Source organism: Bufo bufo, chromosome 1 (genome assembly GCF_905171765.1).
Source record: "Bufo bufo chromosome 1, aBufBuf1.1, whole genome shotgun sequence".
In the NCBI taxonomy this organism is placed as follows: Eukaryota; Metazoa; Chordata; class Amphibia; order Anura; family Bufonidae; genus Bufo; species Bufo bufo.
In genome coordinates, this window is record NC_053389.1 from 792,057,000 (window position 1) to 792,083,859 (window position 26,860).

Sequence of the window (26,860 nt, forward strand, 5' to 3'; positions counted from 1 at the left end):
GCTTCAGAATCGTTATTACACGGGGGGTGCAAGTAGTTACTAAACCAGGCACGTCAGGAGAGGGGACGGGTCCTCTATAATATGCAGCGAGAGCTCATGAAATAGGGGTGGGGATACATTAGCTTCTTTGGGGTGTGACAGGTGGCTGGTTGTGACTATTGCTATGTAGTAGCTGCAGTCTTCACAGTTTCTTCGCCAGTACTACACGTGGTCAGTGACAGAATAATACTTGTGTCATGTCGAACTGCAAGTCCTCATGTGACGGATGAAGTGAGGAAAGGTCACATCGTCATTACAAGTGACTGGAATAAGTCAGAAGAAAATTGCTCAACTGCCTTGTGTACTTCCATTACACGGGGACTGTCTTGTGTATTAAAAGGGTTGCGCCAAGTTTTGAAGGTACCCCCCCCCCCCCCCCCCCGTGCTCCTCATGGGTCCAGTATTTCTCAGACTGAACACTACTCGCAGCATTATCATAATTTATGATGCTGTAAATTCCCATCTCTCCGCTGGTCTACTGAACTGTAGTCCCATAATGCAGTGACTACAGTTGAGTTGATCGGTGGTGATTCATTATGATGCTGCGAGTTCACTTCGTAGGGGGCAGTGTTCAGTGTGGGATATTTCGCTCCTGCACTGAATACACTTGTGTGAAAGTGGCCTGAACCATAGGGAAAATAGTGCAACTGCATCGGGCCCATGAGGCAGGTCACACGACTCGTGCCTCCGAATCGTTGCAGATCCAGCGGGATGGTTGGGAGACTGCAGTATGCCCCGATTTCAACTGCATCTGCATCCTGCCACGCATTGACATTGTCACATCTACAGAGCTGAGCAGGAGAGGGCAAAGCCGGGGGATAATGCGCTCTGTTCATCAGGGGAACGGGGTTAGGGGAGTATGAATTTTTTTGTTTTATCAAAACTATGGGGGTTTTAGTATTGTAAGGCGGCATTATGTCAGGTGCACTAAAGGGAAACACTATTGTAAAGGGGGTGCCAAGGGGGCATTACTAATGTGCAGGGGCTCTAAGGAGTCATATCTTCTTTGTAGGGGCACTAAGGGGGGCACCGGTGTGTTAAAACAGCCCTGATTGGCAGGTTTCAAAGGATGTCTGCAGCTCCATTCATTCTCTATGGGACTGCCAGAGATGGCTGATTACAATTACAAGTGCATCCCACAGAAATGAAAGGAGCACGCATGACCTGCCTCTCCATGTAATCTGTGTGGGGTCCAGCTGTTTAGACCCCCCAATCGGATGGTTATCCTCTATACTGCAAATAAGGGTAATTTGGTACAAACCCTTTAAAGGGAATGCGTCATCAAAAAAATTACCTATTGTTAAGAACGTTGTTATATTAAACATATTTTCTCCCAGATCACGATCTGTATTAAAAAAATAAATTAAAAAAATCATGAGGTTTTTGTGCTAGCTACTAAGCCTAATAATAGACGCCACTTCTTGGTCTGTACAGATAATTTCTCAGCAGTCATGGTGTTGGCCGTGGCCATCACAGGCAGGATTACAATGACAGATATCACCTTTGTATAGATAACACAAGGGCCACCATTTACAATAGGTGATTTTGCTATGCAATGACCTCTGCACAGGTCACAGAGCACTCCTAGAAAACGCTCCCATAGAAGTCAGAGATCAGCTCCTGTGCATTGCGTCTATGGTCCATGTGGCTGCCGTAAAGCCTCTCTCTAAATGCTGTTAAGAACAGCTCAGCCAAGATGGCCGCCCCACTCATGTTCAGGAAATAGAAAAAAGGACCAGCTTTTTCTTAAGGGGGTTCTCTGCTATGGACAGTTCCAGCTTCTTAATATAAGCTGATCAGAAAGTGTCCTGCTGGGACCCCCATCGATCAGCTTCAGCTGTGATCTGTGTGGAGGTCCCTGTCAAAGGGGCAGGCACTGTGGAGGTCACTGTTAAGGGGGCAGGGGCCACTATTAATGGGGCAGCTGCTGTGGAGGTCACTGTTAGGTCAGCAGGGTACTGTGAGGTCACTGTTAAGGGAGCGGGGTACTGTGGCAGTCACTGTTAAAGGGACGGGTGCTGTGGAGGTCTCTGTTAAGGGTGCAGGGAACAGTGGAGGTCACAGATAAGGGGACGGTCCCCTATGGAGGTCAGTGTTAAGGGGTGGGGTGCTGTATAGGTCACTGTTAAGGGGACGGGCCCCTGAGGAAGTCCATGTCAAGGGAGTGGGGTGCTATGAAACTCACTGTTAAAGGGACGGGCTGCTGTGAAGGTCAAAGTTAAGGGGATGGGCCGCTGTGGAGGTCCCATTTTAAGGAGGTGGGGCACTATGGGTGGGGTGCTGTAGAGGTCACTGTTATGGGGGATACTGTCGATATCTTTTAAAGACACAGAAACATTAAATGAAATAGATTAAATATACCCATGCAGTCAGGTCCTTCTGCTAGTATATGTATGTATGTATGTATGTATGTATACACACACACACTGGCTGTATAGAAGGGTTCTGGACTCACAGGTCACATTATCACTCTAGCTGTGGTCCGGGCCTCCTTAGCAACCACCCATCACGCTTACCAACGACGCACATCCTTGACGTCAGCCCTGTCCAATCAGCGGCGGATTCTCCCTTCCTTTTCCACCAATCATATCCCCGAATCACCTCAAGCTGAATGACGCGTCTTCGGAGCCAATGGGACGTTACCGCTGAGTTGTCCAATTGGAGGCTGGAGAAGGCGGGACAACGCGCGCTATTCTATCAGCTGATTGGCTGTTGACCGGAAATAGGAAGTGTAGTCATTGTGGGGGGGCGATTTCCTTCCACGCTCATTGCTGACCCGGATCGTGAGGGAGGAGGCACGAAGTATCAGGCGGGAAAGCTGAGGTGATGATTAGGACGTGTGTTCTACATTATAATGTGTCGCAGGGTCCCCAGTCCCGGCACGTTATACACGAGCATACGGAGGGACTCCTCTGTGTATAATGGTGATGTGGCCGGGAGTCCTGCAGCTGATTCTTAGTCATCTGTGTCAGGAGAAGCTGGGTGACCCCCCCCCCCCCCCCCCCCCCCCCAGGGGAGCCTGTAATGATGTAGGGGTGGCCAGGGGTGATGTAAAAAGCAGATGTTGGGAGAGATAAGGATTGGGCTGTTGGATTTCAGCATGTCCGATCCTTGTGCCAGAGGAGTCTTGTAGCTGCTTTCTCCCCATTTTGGCAGCTTAAAGGGGTTATCTGGTAATAAATATTTGGCCCGGGTGTCAGACCCCCGCCGATCAGCGCTCCTCTGCCTAGGCCAGTGACATCACTCTATATCTGTCACAGGCGGGGGTCTGACTGCTGGGCCCCCCATGATCAGTAGGACAGGGTCCTGTGCTCCCTGTATGGATGTAGCAGCAAACGTGTTCAACTCTATGGAACTGATTGTCACGTGCTGACCCCCGCCAGTCACTCTTAGGCTACTTTCACACTAGCGTTCGGGTGTCCGCTCGTGCGCTCCGTTTGAAGGGGCTCACGAGCGGCCCCGAACGCATCCGTCTGGCCCCAATGCATTCTCAGTGGAGGCGGATCCACTGAGAATGCATCCGCCTGCCAGCGCTCAGCCTCCGCTCCGCTCAGTGAGCGGACACCTGAACGCTGCTTGCAGCGTTCGGGTGTCCGCCTGGCCGTGCGGAGGCGAGCGGATCCGTCCAGAGTTATAATGGAAGTCAATGGGGACGGATCCGCTTGAAGATGACACCATATGGCTCACTCTTCAAGCGGATCCGTCCCCCATTGACTTTCAATGTAAAGTCTGAACGGATCCGCTCAGACAACTTTCATACTTAGAAAATTTTCTAAGTTTTAATGCAGACGGATCCGTTCTGAACGGATGCGAACGTCTGCATTATCGGAGCGGATCCGTCTGATGAAACATCAGACGGATCCGCTCCGAACGCTAGTGTGAAAGTAGCCTTATCCTGCAAATAGTTGTTTTTCAGTTGGAAACCCCTTTAAGGCCCAAGAAACCAGAGTGGCAGTGCTAGATCTGTTAGGCTTTATTGTAGGCCATTCCCCAGCTCAAAGCGGACAACCCCTATAAGGCCCAACACCGTAGATCCGGACTAGGTTCCAGCTCTGTGAGTCCTGGGCTTTCATCACGGCACATGTAAACTCTCTGCACAGGGTACATGTCACTGCTGAGGCCAGCCATTGGCTGCAGCAGTGCAAGGACTGGAAGTGCAGTAAAGGCGGCCCAGAGCTGAGTGGCGGGGAGCGGGTAAGTATTTAGGGTTAACCCCTTAATGACTGACATTTGTCGTCACACTTCAGTTATTTCCATCAGGTATAATGAAAAGATCTGCTCCTCTTCTGTGTTTTTGATCTGGTTTTGCTCACAATCACTGATGGAAATAACTTGGCAAACAACTGAAGTGTGAACTGAGCCTAAGACGAGGCGCTCTTGTCAGCACTCCTGTTCTGTGAATGAACTGTGACCAGCAACTCCGGTTCTTAGAGTGGCCTTTTGGTCTACTGTCAGGATCAGAAGTAGCTCCGGTTCCAGCTGTTAACCCTGTCTGTGACCGTTGTATGATCAAAGGGTATTCCTCCCTCTGATTGGGTCCCAGTGATCCAATCGGATGTCTGGTAAGACCTCTACAGTCAGCCGAAGAAAGGATCATAGATAATCAGTTTTCTCCTGTCCTTATACTATACACAGTGATAAGCAGAGTTTTCTAGTGGTGATGGATAATCAGTTCTCTCCTGACCTTTATACTAAATACACAGTGATAAGGGTGTTCTAGTGGTAATAATCAGTTCTCACCTCTCCTGTCCTTATTCCATAAACAGTGATAAGCAGGGTGTTCTAGTGCTGATAGATAATCAGTTCTCACCTCTCCTGTTCTTATACTATACACAGGGATAAGCAGGGTCTTCTAGTGGTGATAGATAAACAGTTCTCATCTCTCCTGTCCTTATACTATACACAGGGATAAGCAGGGTCTTCTAGTGGTGATAGATAATCAGTTCTCACCTCTCCTGTTCTTATACTATACACAGGGATAAGCAGGGTCTTCTAGTGGTGATAGATAATCAGTTCTCATCTCTCCTGTGTTCTCTCCTGTCCTTATACTATACACAGTGATACGCTGGGTCTTCTAGTGGTGATGGATAATCCGTTCTCACCTCTCCTGTTCTTATACTATACACAGGGATAAGCAGGGTCTTCTAGTGGTGATAGATAATCAGTTCTCACCTCTCCTGTTCTTATACTATACACAGGGATAAGCAGGGTGTTCCGATCTGCGACTTGTTTATTTCGTCCCCAGCACGAGCGTGATATTCTGCTCCACTGCAGTCAATGACTGGCCTCAGCGGAGCCAGTTATTGACAGCACTGAATATGGCGGCTGCACTTTCTACACGTTTCTTTTATTCCCATTCAGACTTGCACATCATTTGCTGCATTTCCAGCACATACATATAGAGATTTCTTTCACTTTTTCTGAGGCCAAATTCATAGATTCCTTACAATTATTCGGTGTATAACGGGGTTTTCCACTATATATTTTCAAACGACACAAAAAAAAATGCAGTTTCGTATCCATGAAAATTAGTTATGGCTGCTTAAACATGGAGAGGAGAAAACAGAGAGGAAAAAACCCCTGCTCCTTAAAGGGTTAAATAAAGTCATGGGCACCCTCTTTAAAGTGCAGTCAAGCAGTGCAGAATTTCTGCTTCTTCGTAATGGATTTTGCTGCCCATTTACCACAAAATTCACTCCCTGCATTGCAAAGGATGCCCTCCACCGGAGATCGGTCGTCACTGGGTGGCGGGGTGTAATCTAAAATCCATTATTAGATGGTAGATATCATTAACCCCTACAGAAAAGCACAACTACTGCTCTCAGCAGGAGAGGTTTGTGGATGTTGAGAGCCTTGTAGTTTAACGGCCCTGTTTCTTTTATTGTAGAAGATGGGCCGCAGAAAGTCGAAGAGAAAGCCTCCACCTAAGAAGAAGATGACGGGAAATCTCGACACCCAGTTCACGTGTCCATTCTGTAACCACGAGAAATCCTGCGACGTCAAGATGTAAGGCTGTTTTCACACCTTGGGTTGAAATCTGACCTGCGTTTCCGTTTGCCGCAGGTGTACGACATTATTTCTTGAAAGGGACCCTGTGATATAAACGCCACTATTCCTTAGAACTAGGAGTAGCAGACTGCATCTCATGATCTTTTTCCAAGCCGCTGATTGGCTGAGGGGGGTCATGTGATTCCAAGTGCCAATTTTTTTAAAAGAAAGATAGACCTTTCAATCATGAAAACATGTGTTCCGTTTAAAGGGAACTGGTCAGCTCCCATATGTGGCCCTTGCTGAGGACCGCATAGTGTAGTGATGGACCCGCTGATCTGTCACTACTGTTTAGAGTCTGCAGCGCTGAGTGTGACACCAGGAAAGAAAACGGTCACTCGTTGTCCGCTGTCATGTGTGCAGCATCAGACTTGTCTCTCTCGCAGCTTCAGACTCTAAACAGTACTGACCGCCATTTCTAAAGTGAAAGATCAGCGGGTCTATCACTACACTGTGCTGTCCTCTGTGAGGGCAGCATACTGGAGATCACCGGTTCCCACCTAGATGATCTGTTCACGCCCCGTAAAACCGGGCGTCCAAGTGGCTGCACTGGAGGCATCATATGACACACTGCTGTAAATTCTCTTACATTTGTTATACTCCTCCGTTGCTGAAGGACTGTCGGACACCTCACTGTCTTACTCCATTTCCTTCTTCCCACAGGGACAGAGCTCGAAATACGGGTGTCATCTCCTGCACCGTGTGCCTTGAGGAGTTCCAGACCCCTATAACGTGTATCCTTTACTTGGACTTAGCCCACCGGACAGTAGAACATTTGGTCACCTTAACTTGCAGTGGGTTAGATACCTGTGACAATATAGCAGAACCTCAATGTGCAGGTCGTGCTGTCAGAGATGGGAAAGTGTTAATAATCCACTGGGATTATTCCAGGGAGGGACCGGGATAAACAAAGAGCCGGGGATAATCTAGATCAGTGTTTCCCAACCAGTGTGCCTCCAGCTGTTGCAAAACGACAACTCCCAGCATGCCCGGACAGCCTTTGGCTGTGCGGGCATGCTGGGAGTTGTAGTTTTGCAACAGCTGGAGGCACACTGGTTGGGAAACACTGATCTAGATTAACGAGACAATGTAGTGAAGGAGCTTTTCGGTACCTCATCGGGGTGGATATCGTGGTGGAGGTACGTTGCCCTGGTGGTGGTCACCGTATGCCCTGTGATAAGCATTTTCCAGAACATTAGATGTGATGGTAGTCCCGGCTCAGGAGCTCTGTGGAGAGACGGTGTGCGGGGTGGACCTGCTGCTCCATTCATACAGGACGCCTGCTCTCATGATCATTGAGGGACAACCTCCAATCAGATTCTTGTCCCCTGTCCTGTGGGTAGGGAGTAAGTTGATATTGTGGCACAGCTTCTCTAAAGGGAACCTGACATCTCCATAATGCCCCCCAACCACTTGCAGAACCTTAACGGGGTTGTCCCAACCACCAGGTAGCCTGGAAACGGCTCAGTGGGCGGCACTTAGCCTCATCTCGCCTTAGTAACGGCAACGTGAGACGCTGAAGTTATCCAATAGTGTGTTTTGTTGTCAGATATGATGGCCAAATTCACCCCCCCCCCTCCTTTATGTAAATGAGTAGCTTGAAGTCAAAGGGGCGGCAGCCTTCACGCTTCAAGTCAAGCTTGCCCTGTCGCCTTCCTGCCTCCATCATTCTTTTTTGTGGCGTAATGCGCCAGGTATCCCGCACTTGCGCCATCCTTTTTTCATTGCTCGGCTGTGGTGTGCTCAGAGGCTCATTGCACAGGCGCAGACACCCGGGAGAGAGAGCGCGCGGGTGCGCCTCAGGATCTGAGCATGCCACAGCTGGACTCACTGCGCAGGCGGTGGAGTATCGTGGGAGAGAGAAAGAGCTGCCCTTAAAGAGTGAAGGAGGCGCTGCCAGCTTGACTTGAAGAATGAAGGTCACGCTCTCTTGACTTTGTGCTTCTCATTTACATACTTTATTACATAAGAGGGTAGGGCACAGCATAGAACAGGGCACAAATCTTGTAGTCAGAGTATCACATGGCATCTGTCTGTGAACAGCGATGCCCAGCAGCCATGATACTTTGAGTGCAGTGCAACCCAGCCATATGAGGGGGTCATCACATTGCCGCTGGGCGTCTGTAGGGGACTGTGGTCGCTATGGAGCCTCGGCCAGCTTTCCTTGGTTTAGTCCATATAGCTATATGCCCCCTCTGTTACGTGCTGGTACCGCAGAGCTCCCGGGGCCCCTCCTGCCAGCTCTTCCTGTGCTTCTGTGTGTCTTTCCCTTAACGCTTCTGCCCAGATCTGTCAGAACCGGTGGATGTTTACAGTGACTGGATCGATGCTTGTGAAGCTGCCAACCAGTAGCATTGTGCCAGGCGGGCGATCTTATCAGTGTGTACCAGACGCCCTCTGTATGTTGACTTGTACTTCCCACCATGACTTCTTGAGGACAAGTTCAGAGCGCCCTCTGGTGGCAGAAGATGGCCAGCTTCCAGACTTCACAATGAATGAATGCAGACCGTGGCCGCTAGAGGCTGAATCTACCGGGGCGCATTAGAGCAGCGAGATTATAGGATGCTTTAGGGTTAATTTCTTATTATTTTCCCCTCTAGTGATAATCGTGTTATTTATGTACTATATTCGAGGACTCGCCTCCCGCCACCTAGCGGGTGTGTCGGGGTACTGCAGCAATTGGCTTTTTGGGGTCCACACGATAAATTAGTTGCTGACTTTAAGATCTTGTACTGTCAATTTTTAAAATTTTATTTTTTGCTAAAAATGTCAGAAATGAGTGCAAAACTGTAGACGTGGAAAGCCATACTCTTTGAGTTGCATCATGCCATGTGCTCCATTCACAACCAGAGCTGGGACCACATTCTGCAGGTGGTTGGCTCTCAGGGCCATCTCGTCTCGCTGCCTTGGTCCATGGTAGGGGGGAGTTTATTAAGTCTGTCGTTTCATGTGTAAGCCTTTAATAAGAAGCATGCTGGCGTAAGATGCCCAAATTTATTGACAGGCACAGGCCTATATTGTGAGCTGGCATAGATTTGTGAGAGAATTTACACCAGAGTATGCTACAGCTATTCTAGTATGGATGATCCAGTATATTTCTGAATGCAGCTCTGGGTGTGACTGGAGTATGTCAGGTCTCACTGCTACACAGCACGGTCTCTGATGTGATACGTGGCAGGAGATCATCTTCCTCGGTGCACACCAAAGCATACTGCATTATGGGACCTGCTTGTAACTGCAGCTCTGGGTGTGACCGGAGTATATGTCCATATGTAACAAAATGAGAAAATCAAAGTATTTGCAACTTTATTTGAAACCAATTTCTGTCTCCCTTCAATGGTGCTCCTGTCCACGGCTCTGTATTTTTCTTTTACTCCACGTAGACTGTGGACGTACCATGGTGTTGGTAGGGTTAAACTGTGACCAGGTTGTTCTTCCAGATCTGTTTTTATGTACCTGCTGTTGTCAAAGCCCCTCCCCCACATATTTTCAGAGGCTCCTGTATATCACGGCTACCAGAGTGGTATGTAGTTACTCAGTTCTACCACAAGATGGTGCAGTCGTATGTACAATATACATATGGACATAATGGCCGATTAATGAGTGGACGCCCGTGGGCACACAGTGTGCCGAGGCAGAGGGTGAAACCCGCCATCTTGTATACCTGTCATTTTTATTTTATTTGCCAGATCAGTCCCAAGCAGAAGTGTTTAATGATAACGGACTAGAAATGATGACTTTTACTTTCCAGTTTTATTTTGTAGGTAATGAATGCGGTGTACGTAACTCAGAGCAGAGATCTGTTACCACTTTGATGTAAAAGTGATTTTTATTTTTTTCTCCCCTCACTTTTTATAATAAAAAGTGCTGTGATGTATGAACCAAGTCGAGAAGTTTTGTAAAGAGGCGCGAGGTTGTGACCAGGAGGTGAATCTGTTGTAGTGTGTCCTTTACAGGTGGAGCACAGAATCCTGACATACATGCGCTCCGCACCAGGCGCCGGCCATAGACTGGAAGCTTTGCCTCGCATCAGACCAGTGGTCGGTGTGTATGTTTATAAAGGGGTTTTCTGGGAGTTTTATATTGATAACCTATCCTCCAACACCCGGGACCCTCCGCCAATCGGCTGCCCTCCTGTGAGCGCCTTTTCAGCTTTTTCTAGGCCAGTGACGACACATTCATCGGTCACAAGGCCTAGGAGCAGCTAAGCCCCTTAGAAGTGAATGGGGCTGAGCTGTGATACCAAGCACAGCCACAATACAATGTACGGCGCTGTGCATGCCGAGACCAGAGAAGGCCGCAGAGCTCACAGGAGCATCGGTGCCTTCTCAAACAGCTGATCGGCGGAGGGCCCAGGTGTCAGACCCCCACCTATCAGATACTGATGAGAAGGCAGTAGCGCCGCGGCCTTCTTGCAGCTTCTCCTAGGCCATGTGATGTCACATTCATTGGTCACATTGCCTATCGGGTACAGCTCCCAGCATGCATACTTGCTTTGCTCTTGTTTTCGTTTTCACAATAGTTCTTCTGAGGAACTCTCATAAAAATAAATGGAGCATGCTGGGAATTGTGGTTTCACAACAGCTGAAGGGCCGCAGGTTGCCCACCCCTGGCCTAGGTGCAGCTCAGCCCCATTAAAGTGAATGAGGCTGAGCGGCAGCACAACCGCTATACAATGTACGGCGCTGTGCTTGGTGAGCTGAGAGAAAGCCGCGGCGCTAATGTGTGTACTGGTGCCTTCTCAGACAGCTGATCGATAAGGGTCAGGTTTTTTTTGTTTTTTTTTCTATATACTCCACTCCTACCCATCACTGCAGCCATGATGTCATGTATTTGGCTGCAATGATGTCATGTTTTTTTTTTATACTGCACGTGGCTGCTGCAGCCAATCGCTAGCCTCAGAGATGCACAGAACAGTATAGTGACTGGCTGCAGTGGTCACATGTTGTTAATGTGGCTTTAACACTGTTGCCAGGTATATGGAGCCTGGCTGGGAGAAGCAGTGCTGGATCTGGTAAGTACTGAGCATTTCTTTATTGCTACAGCACCCCCACGGGAGAAATTAAAGTGTTACTCCGGTTATAAACAAGTTTTCAGAAATTAATAGTACAGGTGACTATAAGAAACTTTGTAATGTGTCTTTTATTAAAGAATGATGCTTCCTCCTGAGCTTCCCAGGGTGATTTCCTTCTCTTCTCTCAGCCTCTTATCTCTAGTAGCTCCAGCCTCACACACAAGTCTATTGAGAGAGGTCCTGATTTTGACAAAACCTACTTGTTAAGCATCATTCACACGTCGGTGTTCCATGGATGTGTGCTGTACGTGTACTCCACGGACAGCACACGTCCCCATTCATTTTTATGTGTATTCACGGTGTGTTAGCACGGTCTGTGGGTCAGTTTTGTTTTTTTAAGCACGGATGCATGCTCTATTTTGTCTATGTTCACGGATCTGTCACGCCAATTATAGTCTATGGGTCAGTGAAAACCACGGATACAATCCGTGTTTCATGGATCATTAAAAAGAGATGCTTTGAAAATGATTTTTTTTCCAGCTGTTCAGTGTCTGTGAAACATTGATGGCACACGGACAGCAAAAAATGGACACACGGATCCATCACGGACATCTTCACGGAGGCATTACTGACCACCTTTTCATGGATTTAAGCACTGACATGGACGCGTGAATGAGGCTTTAGGCTGAGTTCACACTTCAGTTATTTGGTCTCATATTTCCATCAGTGATTGAGCCAAAACCATGTGCAGGTCAAAAACACAGAACAGGAGCAGATCTTTCCATTATACCTTACCTTTGAGTCGGCTTCACTACTGGTTTTGGCTCACAATAAGTGACCAAATAACTGGAGTGTGAACTTGGCCTTAGAAGAATCCCTAGATGAGTAGCAGATCAGCTGTAATCTGTGGTGACACCTGCCAGTAAGTGTTCAGTTTCCCTAAAGCGTCCCCAAAGTTAAAATTAAAGTGTATTTCCAGTTATAAAGTTTTCAGAAATAGGTAATACATGTGACTATAAGAAACTTTGTAATATATCTTTAAGAATTATTCTGTCTCCTGGGCTTCCCATGGGGCTTCTTCCTTCTCTTCGCCTTTTATTTCTAGTAGTTCCCGTCTTTGGCTCCAGACTTGCACACAAAAGTGTATGGAGAGAGGAGGACGCTGCAGCCAGCTACTTAGTGATTTATTACCCGACTGAACGGTGGTGGAGCCTTATCTTACTAGAACTAATAGCTAATCAACTGCTGTTTGTGTGTCTCCTCCAGCAGCAGCCTCCTCTTCCTTCCCTCTCTTCATAGACATCAATGTTAAAAGCAGCAAAGAACAAAGCATCCTGATAAAAGCAAATAGAATAATTTTTCTTTAAAAAAAGATATATTACAAAGTTTCTTATATTCGCATGCACTATTCATATATGGAAAGCGGAGGTATGCTTTAAGTATTGCACAGGGGTCCTTCACATAAATGGGTTGTCTGTGTAAGGCTACATTCACACGACCGTAGCGTATTGCGGATACGAAAAACACGGATACCGGCCCGTGTGTGTTCGGCAATTTGCCGACCGCATGCCTATTCTTGTCTGCAATTGCGGACAAGATTAGGACATGCTTTATATTTTTGCGTGCTGTCTGCATCTTTTGCGGCCACGTTGAAATGAATGGGTCTGCACCCGTTCCACAAAATTGCGGAACAGATGTGGACCCATTCATACGGTTGTGTGAATGAGCCATAATACAGGTCAGGTCCTCCAAGGTGAGATGCTGTCTGTAGCAGCTTCCCACTTTGTTCAAGAGATGAGGATCCAGAGCAGAAGACCCCCCCCCCCCTTTTATTAACGCCTTAATAGGATATATGAAAGTGGGTTCTATAAGCTTTGTGTTTTCATTCCTCACTGATACCAGATCTCTGCTTGTTGTCAGTTAAAATTAAACAGAGATCCTTGGAGTCTGCATTGTGCTATATCTGGTACATGCATGTGTAATGGATTGATTGTTTTTCTAGGGAATGTATCAGCTCACCTAGACAAACTGTAGCAATCAAGGGTGCTGATTCGCTGAGAGCAAGCAGAGATCTTGACCATTACTGGGGCATTGAAAAGTGTACTGGAATAAAAACTATTTTACTCTTGTTGTATCGCATCTCCTTAGCTTGTCGCTTTTCCCTTTTCTTTTACCATTCTCCTTTGAGGAGGAGTTGTCCATAATGAAACCTTCTCCTATAAGGGGATTTCATCAGACGTAGGCTTCATGCACACGTTCGGGTAAAAGGGCCATTTTTATGACTGGTTTAAGTCTATTTGGCTATTCATGTGGCGTTTTTTTTTTCCCATATCATCACCACGACGGCCATACAAGGAGATTGACCCCTGATCTCTGTAGGGGCAGGAAGCAGAGAAAGGTGTAAATACCCCCCTCCCACCACCAAACACCAGTGTTTCCTGTCCCTACAGAGGACAGGGGCGGAGAAAGGTCTCCGCGGGCAGCCGCTGTGGAGATGAAGTGGATGGAGTCGCGTACCTGCTTCGGTGGGAGCCCCCTGTCAGCCCGCGGTCTCGTACTAACGCCGGGCAGGGGGGGAAAGGGAGAGAGACTCTCCTCCGGTTGATCTGGGGCCTGCTCCCGGAGCTCTGAACGCCCGCTGGTTCATTAAAACCATGCCGGTTTGTGCACCCAGCGCCATGGGCGCTATACAAATTCGTCACTTCCGGTTAGCTGTGACGTTTCCGGAAGTGACGCGGCCGGCTTCGGGAGGCGGGAGAATTCAAATGGATCGTCCTGCGGTGAGTGCTTACCCTCTCTGGCTATCTTTCAGGATGTCTGCGTCTGAGCACGCTGAGGCCTCTACCCTGCCGTCCGTAAGTTCCCCATAGGGGAGAGTTTCCTTCCTCTCTCACCTGGGCACACTATTGTGGATATTTTCCCTGGATTAATGGGTTTTATTCTTGGCTATTCCAGACTGCTAAGGATTCTCTGAGAAAGCCCAAGAAGTCCTCAAAGTGTATTTCATGCCTTAAACGATTACCTGATGACCTCCCTAAGAAGTTGTGCGGGGATTGTATTTCTAAAATTGTCCGTGAGGAACGGCCATCCCTCATGGACGAAATTAAATCTATGATGCGGGAAGAGATTAAATCCTCCTTTGCGGCTTTACACTTCAAACAGAGAAACCCGTTGTTTTGGAGCCCCCCGCCAAACGCCACAAATCAGACGATTATATTTCATCCGATTCTGAAGTTTACGGTGGTTCGGCTTCCTCCTCTAGATATATGGAGGATGAAGATAAGCTCTCTGAACAAGAATTTTCAGAGAACAGAAGGAAATTTTATTTCTCTTCTGAGGATATGCCCGAGCTTTTAAAAGCCGTCAGGGCTACTATGGGGGTAGAAGAGGTGCCTTCTACTCCGTCAGTACAAGATGAGATGTTCGGAGGTCTCGGTGAAGAAGTCCAAAGTCTTCCCTATTAACGATAACATCAAGGGGATGATTTTGGATGAATGGGCAGATCCGGAGAAACGGCTAGGAGTTGCCAGATCCTTCCAAAACCGGCTTCTTTTTGATCAAGAAGAAGCTAAGACCTTTAATACCATCCCTAAAATTGACGCCCAGGTAGCTAGGGTCAATTAAAAAAAACAGCCTACCATTTGAAGATGCCTCTCAGCTCAGAGATCCGTTGGATAGGAAGGCTGACGGCCTATTGAAAAGGTCCTGGGAGGTGGCAATGTTCACGCTTAAAATCGAACATAGCAGCCACATCAGTTACCAGATCTATGTTCATCTGGCTCTCAGAGTTAGAGAATAGGGCCTCCAGCGATTCCTCAACAAATGAGATTTTGAGTGCTATTCCCCTGTTAAAATCTGCTACAGCTTTTTTAGCGGACGCCTCCGCAGAGTCGATACGTTTTGCAGCAAGGGATGTGGGTCTGTCCAATGCAGCTCGCCGTGCCTTGTGGGTGAAATGCTGGTCGGGTGACAGTGTCAAAATCTAGACTATGTGGCATTCCTTTTTCTGGGGAGTATGTCTTCGGCCCAGAATTAGAAAAAATCTTAGAAAAGAAGGGGTTTCCGGAGGAAAAGGTCTATATGAGGGAGTATCCCTTTCGTGCCCCTTCCAACCAAAGTAATCAATACAGTGGTAAGGGCAAGTCCGGCCGTTTCAGTTATCCCAAAGGGGGGAGGGGTAGGGCTCCCGCCTCTGCCCCCCAAAAAGGAAATGGAAACCAGTGATATCAGGGTAGGGGGGAGATTGAAGATGTTTTTTCCCCGTTGGGAGGAAATATCCTCAAACTCCTGGGCTCTGAGGATTGTAGAGTCAGGATACAGAATACAATTCTCGGATTCTCCCCCAAAAAGATTTATAGTCGCCAAGGTTGCGGTCCCAGACCCCAATCATCCTATTCACGTGGGCATTCGAGAACTACTCGCAAAAGGGGTAGTGGTGGAAATACCACGATCCGAACAGGGAAAGGGGTTCTATTCGAACCTCTTCCTAGTGAAAAAGAAGGAGGGATCCTATCGCACAATAATAAACTTAAAGCGCCTGAACAAGTACATTACCTATCAAAAGTTCAGGATGGAGACCCTAAGATCCATAGTTCCTCTGCTCCAGAACAATTCAGTAATGTGCTTGGTCGATCTGACAGACGCCTACTATCATGTCCCGATACATCCCAGCTCTCAACGGTTCTTAAGGTTCGCGGTCAGAGACCATCTGGGCAGAATTCTCCATTATCAATTCACCTCTCTCCCCTTCGGCATATCCTCAGCCCCTCGAGTTTTTACAAAACTAATGATCGAGGTAGTTGCCTATCTAAGGAAGGAAAGCCTGACCGTTTTTCCATACTTAGACGATTTTCTGATCTCAAACAGTTCTGCTCTTCTGCAGAGAGATCTGAATTTTTTCCGTCAGACCCTAGAGGGATTGGGTTGGTTGATCAACATAGGGAAATCACAGTTAGAACCGACAACAAAGATCCAGTTCCTGGGGGTTATTCTGGATTCCCAGAGACAGATAACCTGTTTACCTCTAAGCAAGATACAGGACATCCAAAAGAGAATCTCCATCTTCAACTCAAAGATGTTCTACTCCATCAGAGACTCAATGGGTCAGATTTATCATTAGCTCAGGTCAGAATAATGGAGTGAAAAAGTCCCAAACGCTAAAACTGCGCACAAATTTGCGACTTTTTTCTGCTCTGCACTATGCTCGCCAGTTTTGTGAAAGTGGGCATGTTTTCTTATGTAAATGAATCTCTAGACAGATTTACTATTGGGACTATTCAAAAAGTCGCAATTTCACTCCAGTGAGGACCATGCTTATCTTATGAGACTTTAATAGAACATGCGACTTTTTCATAAAAACGTGCGACTTTTGTAAAGCTGCTTACTGACGGATAAACTGCTACCGTCAAACCAGATTTATTACAGTCTTAAAGGGCCGATCATAAATCTGACTTGGCTAAAACTGACTTTAGCCATATGTTAAAGTGGAGTGAGCTGTCAGAGTAATGATAAATCTGGCCCAATGAGTGGTGTCAGATCCATTTCCGAACCCTGCAGATGTGGTTCCTCAGGGTCTGGGACAGAAGGGAATCTTCCCTAGACCAAAAGGTGATCATCCCTCAAAGGATAAAAACCTCCCTCCTTTGGTGGAAAAACAGGCTCAATATCTCCAGGGGGGTGATGTGGTCAAAGAATCCCTATGCCCAGATGACCACGGATGCAAGCCAGTACGGTTGGGGAGCGAAGGTCGGAGATGTTTACTACCAAGGAGTCTGGCCAAAATCATTCAGTCTCCAGTCGTCAAATTTTCGGGAATTGATGGCAGTCTGGGAAACTCTGGGATCGAGCAGCCTGCTGGATTTGTCGGCAAAGATATTCACCTGGGCCGAAGCGAATGTTCATTCAGTGTCTGCAGTCCACCTAAAAGGGTCCCTAAAGGTGGAAGCAGACTACCTCAGCCGGGCAAAGATAGACCACTCAGAATGGCCCTTAAACGAGGAGGTCTTCCTGATGATATCGGACAAGTGGGGGAGACCAGCAATAGATCTCTTTGCCACTTGGGTAAACTCAAAATTGCCAGTTTTTTTGTTCCCTAGATCCCAGAGACAGCCCGAGATTTCTGGACGCTTTCTCTTTCAGATGGAACTGAGGTCTTCATTATGTGTTCCTTCCTCTTCCGCTAATACCGAGGGTGGTACAGAAGATCATACAGGACAGTACTTCAGTCATACTAGTAACACCCTACTGGCCAAAAAAGAGCTGGTTCCCAATCTTGTGGAACCTTGCCAGCGAGGATCCTTGGATTCTACCAAAGAGACGAGACATCCTTCACCAAGGTCCGATTCTACACCCAGACCCGGACTTCCTCAACCTAGCAGCCTGGATCCTGAGACCCAAATTCTAAAGCATCAGGGACTATCGGATGCAGTAATTTCAACCCTAAAAGCTTCCAGAAAGAAGGTCACCTTTTCAATATACCTGAAGATTTGGAAACGGTTCTGCTCGTGGTCAGGTTCGCCCTCTCCAAATACCTCAGCTCCAAACATCCAAATGACTCTGGACTTTCTACAAAAAGGATTTGACATGGGATTGAGACCATCCACACTCAAGGTACAGGTATCAGCCCTCAGTTGCTTTTATGACACCGAACTGGCAAACCATAGGTGGATAAGGCGATTCATGAAGGCAATATTGAGGTTACGTCCAACTCTAAGGTCTCAGGTCCCTACCTGGGATTTCAACATTGTCCTTAGGGGACTATCACATCCTCCATTTGAACCTCTGAGTGACTGCTCTCTGAAACTAAAATCCTACAAAACTGCATTCCTGGTTGCCATCACCTCAGCCAGAAGAATAAGTGAGCTACAAGCACTATCAATTAGAGAGCCCTACCTACAGGTCCTGGACGACAGGATAATTCTAAAACTAGATCCGTGTTTTCTACCGAAAGTAGTCTCGAAGTTTCATAAAGACCAGGAGATCACTCTACCTTCTTTGTTTAACAACCCATCTAATGATTGGGAATCTACCCTTCATTCGCTTGATGTCAGACGGGCAGTACTTGATTATTTAGAAACCACAAAAAACTTTAGGAAGTCAGACTGCCTCTTTATCCAGTTTGGAGGAAGAAACAAGGGTCAGAAAGTTTCCAAGTCCTCCATTGCCAGGTGGATTAAAGCTACCATCGCTTCTTGTTATTCCTTACAGAATCTTTCTTGCCCCGATAATATCAGAGCCCACTCTACTAGGGCAATGTCGTCTTCTCAAGCAGAAAGAGCGGGTGTCTCCCTTGAGGAGATCTGTAAGGCAGCCACTTGGTCCAGCATCCATACTTTCGCCAAGCATTATAGATTGGACCTTTTCAGAAAGACTGATATGTCTTTTGGACAAAAAGTCCTTCAGTCTGTGTCCCCCCCCCCCCCCCCTTAAACTTATATTTGATATACCTCCTTGTATGGCCGTCGTGGGGATGATATGGTAAGCCGGAATTAGTACTTACCGGTAATTCATTTTCCATGAGATCACCACGACGGCCCGTATTTCCCTCCCTGTTCGTTACTTGGGGGTTGATATGATGGAATATCTTCTCCTATTTATTTATTTTTTCACGTGTGTATCCACCACCCTTTACTCTGGTATTTTGGAAGCACTGGTGTTTGGTGGTGGGAGGGGGGTATTTAAACCTTTCTCTGCTTCCTGCCCCTACAGAGGTCAGGGGTCAATCTCCTTGTATGGCCGTCGTGGTGATCTCATGTAAAATGAATCAACGGTAAGTACTAATTCCGGCTTTTAATGACCAGTGACTAGCAGCTGTCCTGTTTTCACGGCCATGTGGGCCCCATTGGAATCAATGGGTCCATTTTTAACAGGCATTTAGACAGGAGTATACCCGCTGTTAAAAAAAAAAACCAAAAAAAAACGGATATCCTGTATTAAAGGCCTTTCAGGGGTTAAAAAAAAACCTCATTCACTTGCACACTAGGGAACGCCTGCTCTGTACTGGAGGAGGCAACAGGACCTGCATTCCTAGTGTCAGGTCCTGCTGTTGGTACAAGCGGGGGTGGGGAGAGACACACACACACACACACTGCTCAAAAAAATAAAGGGAACACTTAAACAACACAATGTAACTCCAAGTCAATCGCACTTCTGTGAAATCAAACTGTCCACTTAGGAAGCAACACTCAGTGACAATCAATTTCACATGCTGTTGTGCAAATGGGATAGTCAACAGGTGGAAATTATAGGCAATTAGCAAGACACCCCCAATAAAGGAGTGGTTCTGCAGGTGGTGACCACAGACCATTTCTCAGTTCCTATGCTTCCTGGCTGATGTTTGTCACTTTTGAATGCTGGCGGTGCTTTCACTCTAGTGGTAGCATGAGACGGAGTCTACAACCCACACAAGTGGCTCAGGTAGTGCAGCTTATCCAGGATGGCACATCAATGCGAGCTGTGGCAAGAAGGTTTGCTGTGTCTGTCAGCGTAGTGTCCAGAGCATGGAGGCGCTACCAGGGGACAGGCCAGTACATCAGGATACGTGGAGGAGGCCGTAGGAGGGCAACAACCCAGCAGCAGGACCGCTACCTCCGCCTTTGTGCAAGGAGGAACAGGAGGAGCACTGCCAGAGCCCTGCAAAATGACCTCCAGCAGGCCACAAATGTGCATGTGTCTGCTCAAACGGTCAGAAACAGAATCCATGAGGGTGATATAAGGGCCCGACGTCCACAGGTGGGGGTTGTGCTTACAGCCCAACACCGTGCAGGACGTTTGGCATTTGCCAGAGAACACCAAGATTGGCAAATTCGCCACTGGCACCCTGTGCTCTTTACAGATTAAAGCAGGTTCACACTGAGCACACGTGACAGAGTCTGGAGACACCGTGGAGAACGTTCTGCTGCCCTCAACATCCTCCAGCATGACCGGTTTGGCATTTGGTCAGTAATGGTGTGGGGTGGCATTTCTTTGGAGGGCCGCACAGCCCTCCATGTGCTCGCCAGAGGTAGCCTGACTGCCATTAGGTACCGAGATGAGATCCTCAGACCCCTTGTGAGACCATATGCTGGTGTGGTTGGCCCTGGGTTCCTCCTAATGCAAGACAATGCTAGACCTCATGTGGCTGGAGTGTGTCAGCAGTTCCTGCAAGACGAAGGCATTGATGCTATGGACTGGCCCGCCCGTTCCCCAGACCTGAATCCAATTGAGCACATCTGGGACATCATGTCTCGCTCTATCCACCAACGTCACGTTGCACCACAGACTGTCCAGGAGTTGGCAGATGCTTTAGTCCAGGTCTGGGAGGAGATCCCTCAGGAGACCGTCTGCCACCTCATCAGGAGCATGCACAGGCGTTGTAGGGAGGTCATACAGGCACGTGGAGGCCACACACACTACTGAGCCTCATTTTGACTTGTTTTAAGGACATTACATCAAAGTTGGATCAGCCTGTAGTGTGTTTTTCCACTTTAATTTTGAGTGTGACTCCAAATCCAGACCTCCATGGGTTGAAAAATTTGATTTCCATTTTTTTTATTTTTGTGTGATTTTGTTGTCAGCACATTCAACTATGTAAAGAACAAAGTATTTCAGAAGAATATTTAATTAATTCAGATCTAGGATGTGTTATTTTTGTGTTACCTTTATTTGTTTGAGCAGTGTATATAGATGCACAACTTGGGGGCTATTATAACCACTAGGGCAGGGATGCTCAACCTGCGGCCCTCCAGCTGCTGCAAAACCAACTCCCAGCATGCCTGGACAGCTATCAGCAGGGCATGGTGGGAGTTTTAGTTTTACAACAGCTGGAGTGCCGCAGGTTGAGCATCCCTGCACTAGGGGAATTAAAGGGCATCTGTCAGCAGTTTTGTATCTGACCTGTTACATGTGCGCTTGGCAGTTGATGGTCTCTGTGTTGGTCCTATGTGCCCGCATTGCTGAGAAAAAGGATGTTTTGATGTATGCAAATGAGTCTCTAGGAGCAATGGGGGCGTTGTCATTACACCTAGAGCCTCTGCTCTCTCTGCAACTGCCGCGCCCTCTGCATATATATGAAAGCACACACTGATGCAAAATGGCCATGAAAAACTAAGTGTTTTTTTTTTGTGTGTGTCTGCATGTAGCTGTTGATGGTTTATCCTAAGGGGCTGCACATTTAACCAAGAGTCATTTGTACTCAACATATTGCAGGTTTGGCACAGTCAAGTGAACGTGACTGAAGTGCAATACCGGGTCCAGCCACTATGAGCAGTAGAGAGCTGTGCCTGATGAACAATGAAGGGGCAGCGGCGCTCACCAGCACCCCCTAAAATCAGCTCATCAGTGTTAGTGCGGAGTATCAGCCTACTTTCTGCCAAAAACAGTGCCACCCTTATCCTCAGGTCGTGAGTGTTACTGCGACAATCTTTCACATCTATGGAGCTGAACGGCAATGCAGGACACAACCTGTCGATAGGTGGGGTCTATTTCTGGAGAGAAGCAGCTATATTTCTCTAACCTCTCCCTAGATGGAGTCATTTGGTATGTGCTCATAGTCATGTGACCAATAAGCGCCACCCTGGGGGAGGGGCCAGTTGGTAAAATGGAGGCTGGACATGTCAATATGTCTCTTCGTGCTCCGCCATCAGTAGGGTCTTGTAGGGGGGTGGTCGATGTCACATTATGTCATGACTGGAGATTTCCTTTAAACCAGGGATGCTCAACCTGCGGCCCTCCAGCTGTTGTAAAACTACAACTCCCACCATGCCCTTCTGTAGGCTGTCTGGGAATTATGGGAGTTGTAGTTTTCCAACAGCATGCCTGCTTTAAACCATCAGCCTATGAATTGGGAGACGACTAGAGCATGATGGGTAATCTCTGGGCAAGGACTTCCCCAACCACTGGTGCCTCTGTTTTTGTTTTAACCTCTTCTTTGCTGCTTCTCTCTGCTGAATTGGCATTAGCCCTCCCCCTGGCATCATGGCGCACGCAGACAAACCACACGGAGCCCTGGTAGAAATATATATCTAGAAATATATTTGCAGTCGGTTCTTAAACAGAGCGGAGGTGAGGTGTTGGATACTGCAGTGATGAGAGGAAAGGGTGGCGGTCGGGGAGGGCAAGGGGCATGCACAAAACGTAGCCAGGCAAGTCGTTCATTACGCTGTGGTCTGCAGAGCATTGCACCCGTCTCGGTGGCTGTCGTATCCCTATTAACCTCTCACCTGCCCAGAACATAATCCGATAAATGGTTCCCTCTCATCAGAGACCTGCCCCATCCACCCGTATCCTCGGCCAGACTAGGAAAGCTGCAGAGCATCGCTGCCCTGACGTCACCTATTTCTTTGCCTTCTGCCCACCTCTGCAGTGATGCTCTGCAGACCAGCCGTCACTCTCGTGGCATGCTTAGCACAGGGGGGAGGATTGTGATGTGTAGCTTGTATATCCCCACAACCATCAGGACTGCCATTAAAATAATAATAATAATTAAAAAAAAAGTTTGTGACCCCCGCCGAGTGAAAAAAAAATGACACAGGGTGCAATGCTCTGCAGATGTCCACCTAAATATCAAAGAAGGCAATGTGGCGTTCGTTGTCAGTCTCTTGTAAAAGTGGTGTCAGGCACAGAGGGAATAGGTTTATTTCTTTACTGCCAAAGCAGCGGGCATAGGCTGGCACAGAATGGGAAGCTTTACCCCTTTTCTGCCAGGAGAGCAGAAAGTGGGTAGGATGAACTTCATTCTCTGCCAGAACAGCAGGTATGGGACGGGCAGCATCTAATTGCCAGAAGGCAGGCTGGCACAGAGTGGGCATCATCTATTTCTTCCTTTGCAAGAGCAAACACGGATAGTGGGTAGCATTTAACCCCCTTTGCCAGAGCAACTAGCACACACTGGCATAGAATGGGCAGCATGAACACCGTTCTCTGCCACAGTAGCAGGCACACGCTGGCACAGAAGAGGGTGGTGTGCGGGTTATATTGGGAATGGATGGTGTTACTCGGAGTTGTAATACTGATGGCTGTCGTCGTAGTTCCCGTCCTCATTAAAGAGCATGTTGGCATCCGTGCAGTACTTGGCGTCGTAGACCTGGCGCGGGAGACCGTACACAGTCATGCCTTGCTGAGATGCTCCCTTGTTCGTTCCCATTTGCAAGGGTATGGTCTCGGTGTCGCAGTGCTCCATGCCAAGCTTCTGCTCAAAGATCTGGCGCTTAGTGCCTGGAGCCGTCATGCCGGCCTGAGGAAACAGGGAAAGTGTGTTAGGCCTGTAGTGCAGAGTAACTTACACCTTACAGCCACCACTAGGGGGAGCTCACTCCATGCATAGATCTACAGCTCCCATTGAGAGCAATATTACTACTCATGCAATGAGCTCCCCCTAGTGTTGACTCGTCAGGAGAGTGGATGGCATGGTCAGCAGATACAGACTGGACCAGAGTTCTGCTACTATGTCCCTGGGGGAGGTTTAAACTCACCTGGGATGCCCCTTTATTGGTGCCCATTTGTAAGCTGATGGTAGCTTGATCCAGCGGCTGCTCATTGCCCAATTTGGGGTCATACAGATGTCTACGGGTGCCATATGATGTCATACCCTTTTGGCTGGCAAACCTGTTGGTTCCCATCTGCAAGAAGATCAAACATTTCAGAAAATGCCACCCCTTGAACTAACGAGAACCGTTTTTAGATGTCCTATTTCTCCAGTATCCTGATATCCTTCACTAGAATCCTGGTAGTCTGCTGCCACCTTGTGGTGAATGTTGGAATGTGACAATGGTAATTGAGTTCTACTCAAGATTCCCTGCAAATCCATCAGCAGACCCAGACCGCACGGCTTCTGTATCATCTGCTCATTAGATATATGGAAGGTATATAGTACAGGGGTCAGCAACCTTCCGCCCTTCAGCTGCTGTGAAACTACAGCTCCCAGCATGCACCCTTGCTCAGCTGTTCTTGTAAAGGAGGATTCTGGGAGCTGTAGTTTCTGAACAGCTGAAGTGCCAACAGTTGCTGATCCCTTGCTTCCTTCTCATGTGACGTTATCGCTCCCTGCTGGTGTCATGTGAGAATGCACACGTCCACAACTCACTCACCTGAAGTCCAATGATGTTTCTTCCTTCTCTAAGTTTATCAGGGTTGAATTTCCTCTCTTGACGGTCGGCGTACTTAACTCCAAGGTTGACTTTGGCACCTTTCGACTTGGCCTAAAACATTAAATATTCATATATGTAATCATATCATCAGATTTCATCGCTACCCCCTAGTCTATAGTGATACATATTCAATTGCATGTTGTGCTCTATTTGGACACTACGATCGATGATTCCAGCTTTTAGCTGCATTGTCTGTTGAAGCTTATGGAATACATATCCTGTCTCTCCGGAGGCTCAGGTTGCAGTTTGCTCCTTGCTTTACACTGCAGCTCTGCTTATTCATATTTAATATTGTGTATAAGCCCGAGCTCAGCAGCTGGTCAGTCCAGGTCAAATGATTTCAACTGCATGGACAGTATGCTTAGGAAACTACCCATATGAAAATGAGTCTCCATCCTGTAGAAATCTTCTCCTTTTCTCTAGTCACATGCAGAGCTGCAGCAAATTCACGAAACCCTGGTTCATTGCATTGTGAGAGATGTCGTTTTGTTTCTTTTTTTTCTTTTCTTACTTGGTGTAACGTACCATAATGAGGTATGCACTGTACAGGCATAAACCCAGTAACGAACATCAGTAAAATGTGAAAAGGCCAGGATGCAGCTCCGGATGTAACTGGAGTATAATGCATGGTGAGATCAGTAGCAGATAAGCCAAGTATGTAATGTAGGACCCTAAAATGCCAGATCATGCTATGAACAGTATATCAAACCTAAACTGGATTGGCCATCCTGTTGCACTGCACATATTGACCACCAGGTGGCAGAAGGACACTAACTCTAATCTGTAGTGCCTGTGGAGGATGTGATCTTCGTATATAGGTGTTTGTACCTTCCCAGGAGCTATACATTACATCACGCAGTGCGACATGGCTGGGGTGGAACGGCTGCTCATGGCTACTGTATGGAGATGCCCTAGGCTGGAGAGACAGATGATATGCAGCTCTTCTGACTAATAGGTCTGTCTCACGCCTGCACGTTACGTAATATTAGAAATATATGCTGTAACTATATTTGGTGAGAAGTGATGTCATTTCTATCAGATGGATCTTTGAGAAAGAAACCGGCAGAGAAATGGGAAGATCGTTGCACGATAAATAATGTATGTACATAGTGACTCCCCCAGCAGAATAGTGAGTGCAGCTCTGGAGTATAATACAGGATGTAACTCAGGATCAGTACAGGATAAGTAATGTGTGTACACAGTGACACCACCAGCAGAATAGTGAGTGCAGCTCTGGAGTATAATACTGGATGTAACTCAGGATCAGTACAGGATAAGTAATGTAATGTATGTACACAGTGACTCCCCCAGCAGAATAGTGAGTGCAGCTCTGGAGTATAATACTGGATGTAACTCAGGATCAGTACAGGATGAGTAATGTATGTACACAGTGACTGCACCAGCAGAATAGGGAGTGCAGCTCTGGAGTATAATACTGGATGTAACTCAGGATCAGTACAGGATAAGTAATGTATACAGTGACTGCACCAGCAGAATAGGGAGTGCAGCTCTGGAGTATAATACAGGATCAGTACAGGATAAGTAATGTATGTACACAGTGACTGCACCAGCAGAATAGTGAGTGCAGCTCTGGAGTATAATACAGGATGTAACTCAGGATCAGTACAGGATAAGTAATGTATGTACACAATGACTGCACCAGCAGAATAGGGAGTGCAGCTCTGGAGTATAATACTGGATGTAACTCAGGATCAGTACAGGATAATTAATGTATGTACACAGTGACTGCACCAGCAGAATAGGGAGTGCCGCTCCGGAGTATAATACAGGATGTAACTCAGGATCAGTACAGGATAAGTAATGTATATACACAGTGACTGCACCAGCAGAATAGTGAGTGCAGCTCTGGAGTATAATACAGGATGTAACTCAGGATCAGTACAGGATAAGTAATGTATGTACACAGTAACTGCACCAGCAGAATAGTGAGTGCAGCTCTGGAGTATAATACTGGATGTAACTCAGGATCAGTACAGGATAAGTAATGTATACAGTGACTGCACCAGCAGAATAGTGAGTGCTGCTCTGGAGTATAATACTGGATGTAACTCAGGATCAGTACAAGATAAGTAATGTATGTACATAGTGACTGCACCAGCAGAATAGTGAGTGCAGCTCTGGAGTATAATACTGGATGTAACTCAGGATCAGTACAGGATAAGTAATGTATACAGTGACTGCACCAGCAGAATAGGGAGTGCAGCTCTGGAGTATAATACAGGATCAGTACAGGATAAGTAATGTATGTACACAGTGACTGCACCAGCAGAATAGTGAGTGCAGCTCTGGAGTATAATACAGGATGTAACTCAGGATCAGTACAGGATAAGTAATGTATGTACACAATGACTGCACCAGCAGAATAGGGAGTGCAGCTCTGGAGTATAATACTGGATGTAACTCAGGATCAGTACAGGATAATTAATGTATGTACACAGTGACTGCACCAGCAGAATAGGGAGTGCCGCTCCGGAGTATAATACAGGATGTAACTCAGGATCAGTACAGGATAAGTAATGTATATACACAGTGACTGCACCAGCAGAATAGTGAGTGCAGCTCTGGAGTATAATACAGGATTTAACTCAATTAAAGAAATGTTCTGATTGGTTGA

General features: G+C 47.2%; 2 protein-coding genes across 2 annotated transcripts in view; one reads left to right on the forward strand and one right to left on the reverse strand.

Annotated features, from left to right (window-relative positions):
• The first annotated feature begins 2,768 nt into the window (after positions 1 to 2,768).
• ELOF1 (elongation factor 1 homolog) lies at positions 2,769 to 8,947 on the forward strand. Its single transcript, XM_040415029.1, has 4 exons — positions 2,769 to 2,862; positions 5,927 to 6,045; positions 6,751 to 6,821; positions 8,375 to 8,947. Exons 2-4 carry the CDS (start codon positions 5,930 to 5,932, stop codon positions 8,437 to 8,439), a joined length of 252 nt encoding a protein of 83 aa, XP_040270963.1. The 5' UTR covers positions 2,769 to 2,862; positions 5,927 to 5,929; the 3' UTR covers positions 8,440 to 8,947.
• A 13,141-nt stretch (positions 8,948 to 22,088) lies between these two features.
• Positions 22,089 to 26,860, reverse strand: part of CNN1 (calponin 1) — a 63,555-nt gene continuing 58,783 nt past the window's right edge. Inside the window, exons 5-7 of the mRNA XM_040415018.1 lie at positions 24,166 to 24,276; positions 23,551 to 23,697; positions 22,089 to 23,312 (exon numbers count right to left, since the gene is read on the reverse strand). Coding sequence (XP_040270952.1) covers positions 23,070 to 23,312; positions 23,551 to 23,697; positions 24,166 to 24,276 — 501 coding nt within the window. The 3' untranslated portion in view covers positions 22,089 to 23,069. The remainder of the gene's footprint in view (positions 23,313 to 23,550; positions 23,698 to 24,165; positions 24,277 to 26,860) is intronic.

Bases quoted from the DNA above. Each gene is read 5' to 3' on its own strand.
- ELOF1 (XM_040415029.1), top strand. From the start codon at position 5,930: ATGGGCCGCAGAAAGTCGAAGAGAAAGCCTCCACCTAAGAAGAAGATG. The intron at 6,046-6,750 runs GTAAGGCTGTTT...TTCTTCCCACAG, and splicing joins AAATCCTGCGACGTCAAGAT to GGACAGAGCTCGAAATACGG. The intron at 6,822-8,374 runs GTATCCTTTACT...GCTTCTGCCCAG, and splicing joins GTTCCAGACCCCTATAACGT to ATCTGTCAGAACCGGTGGAT.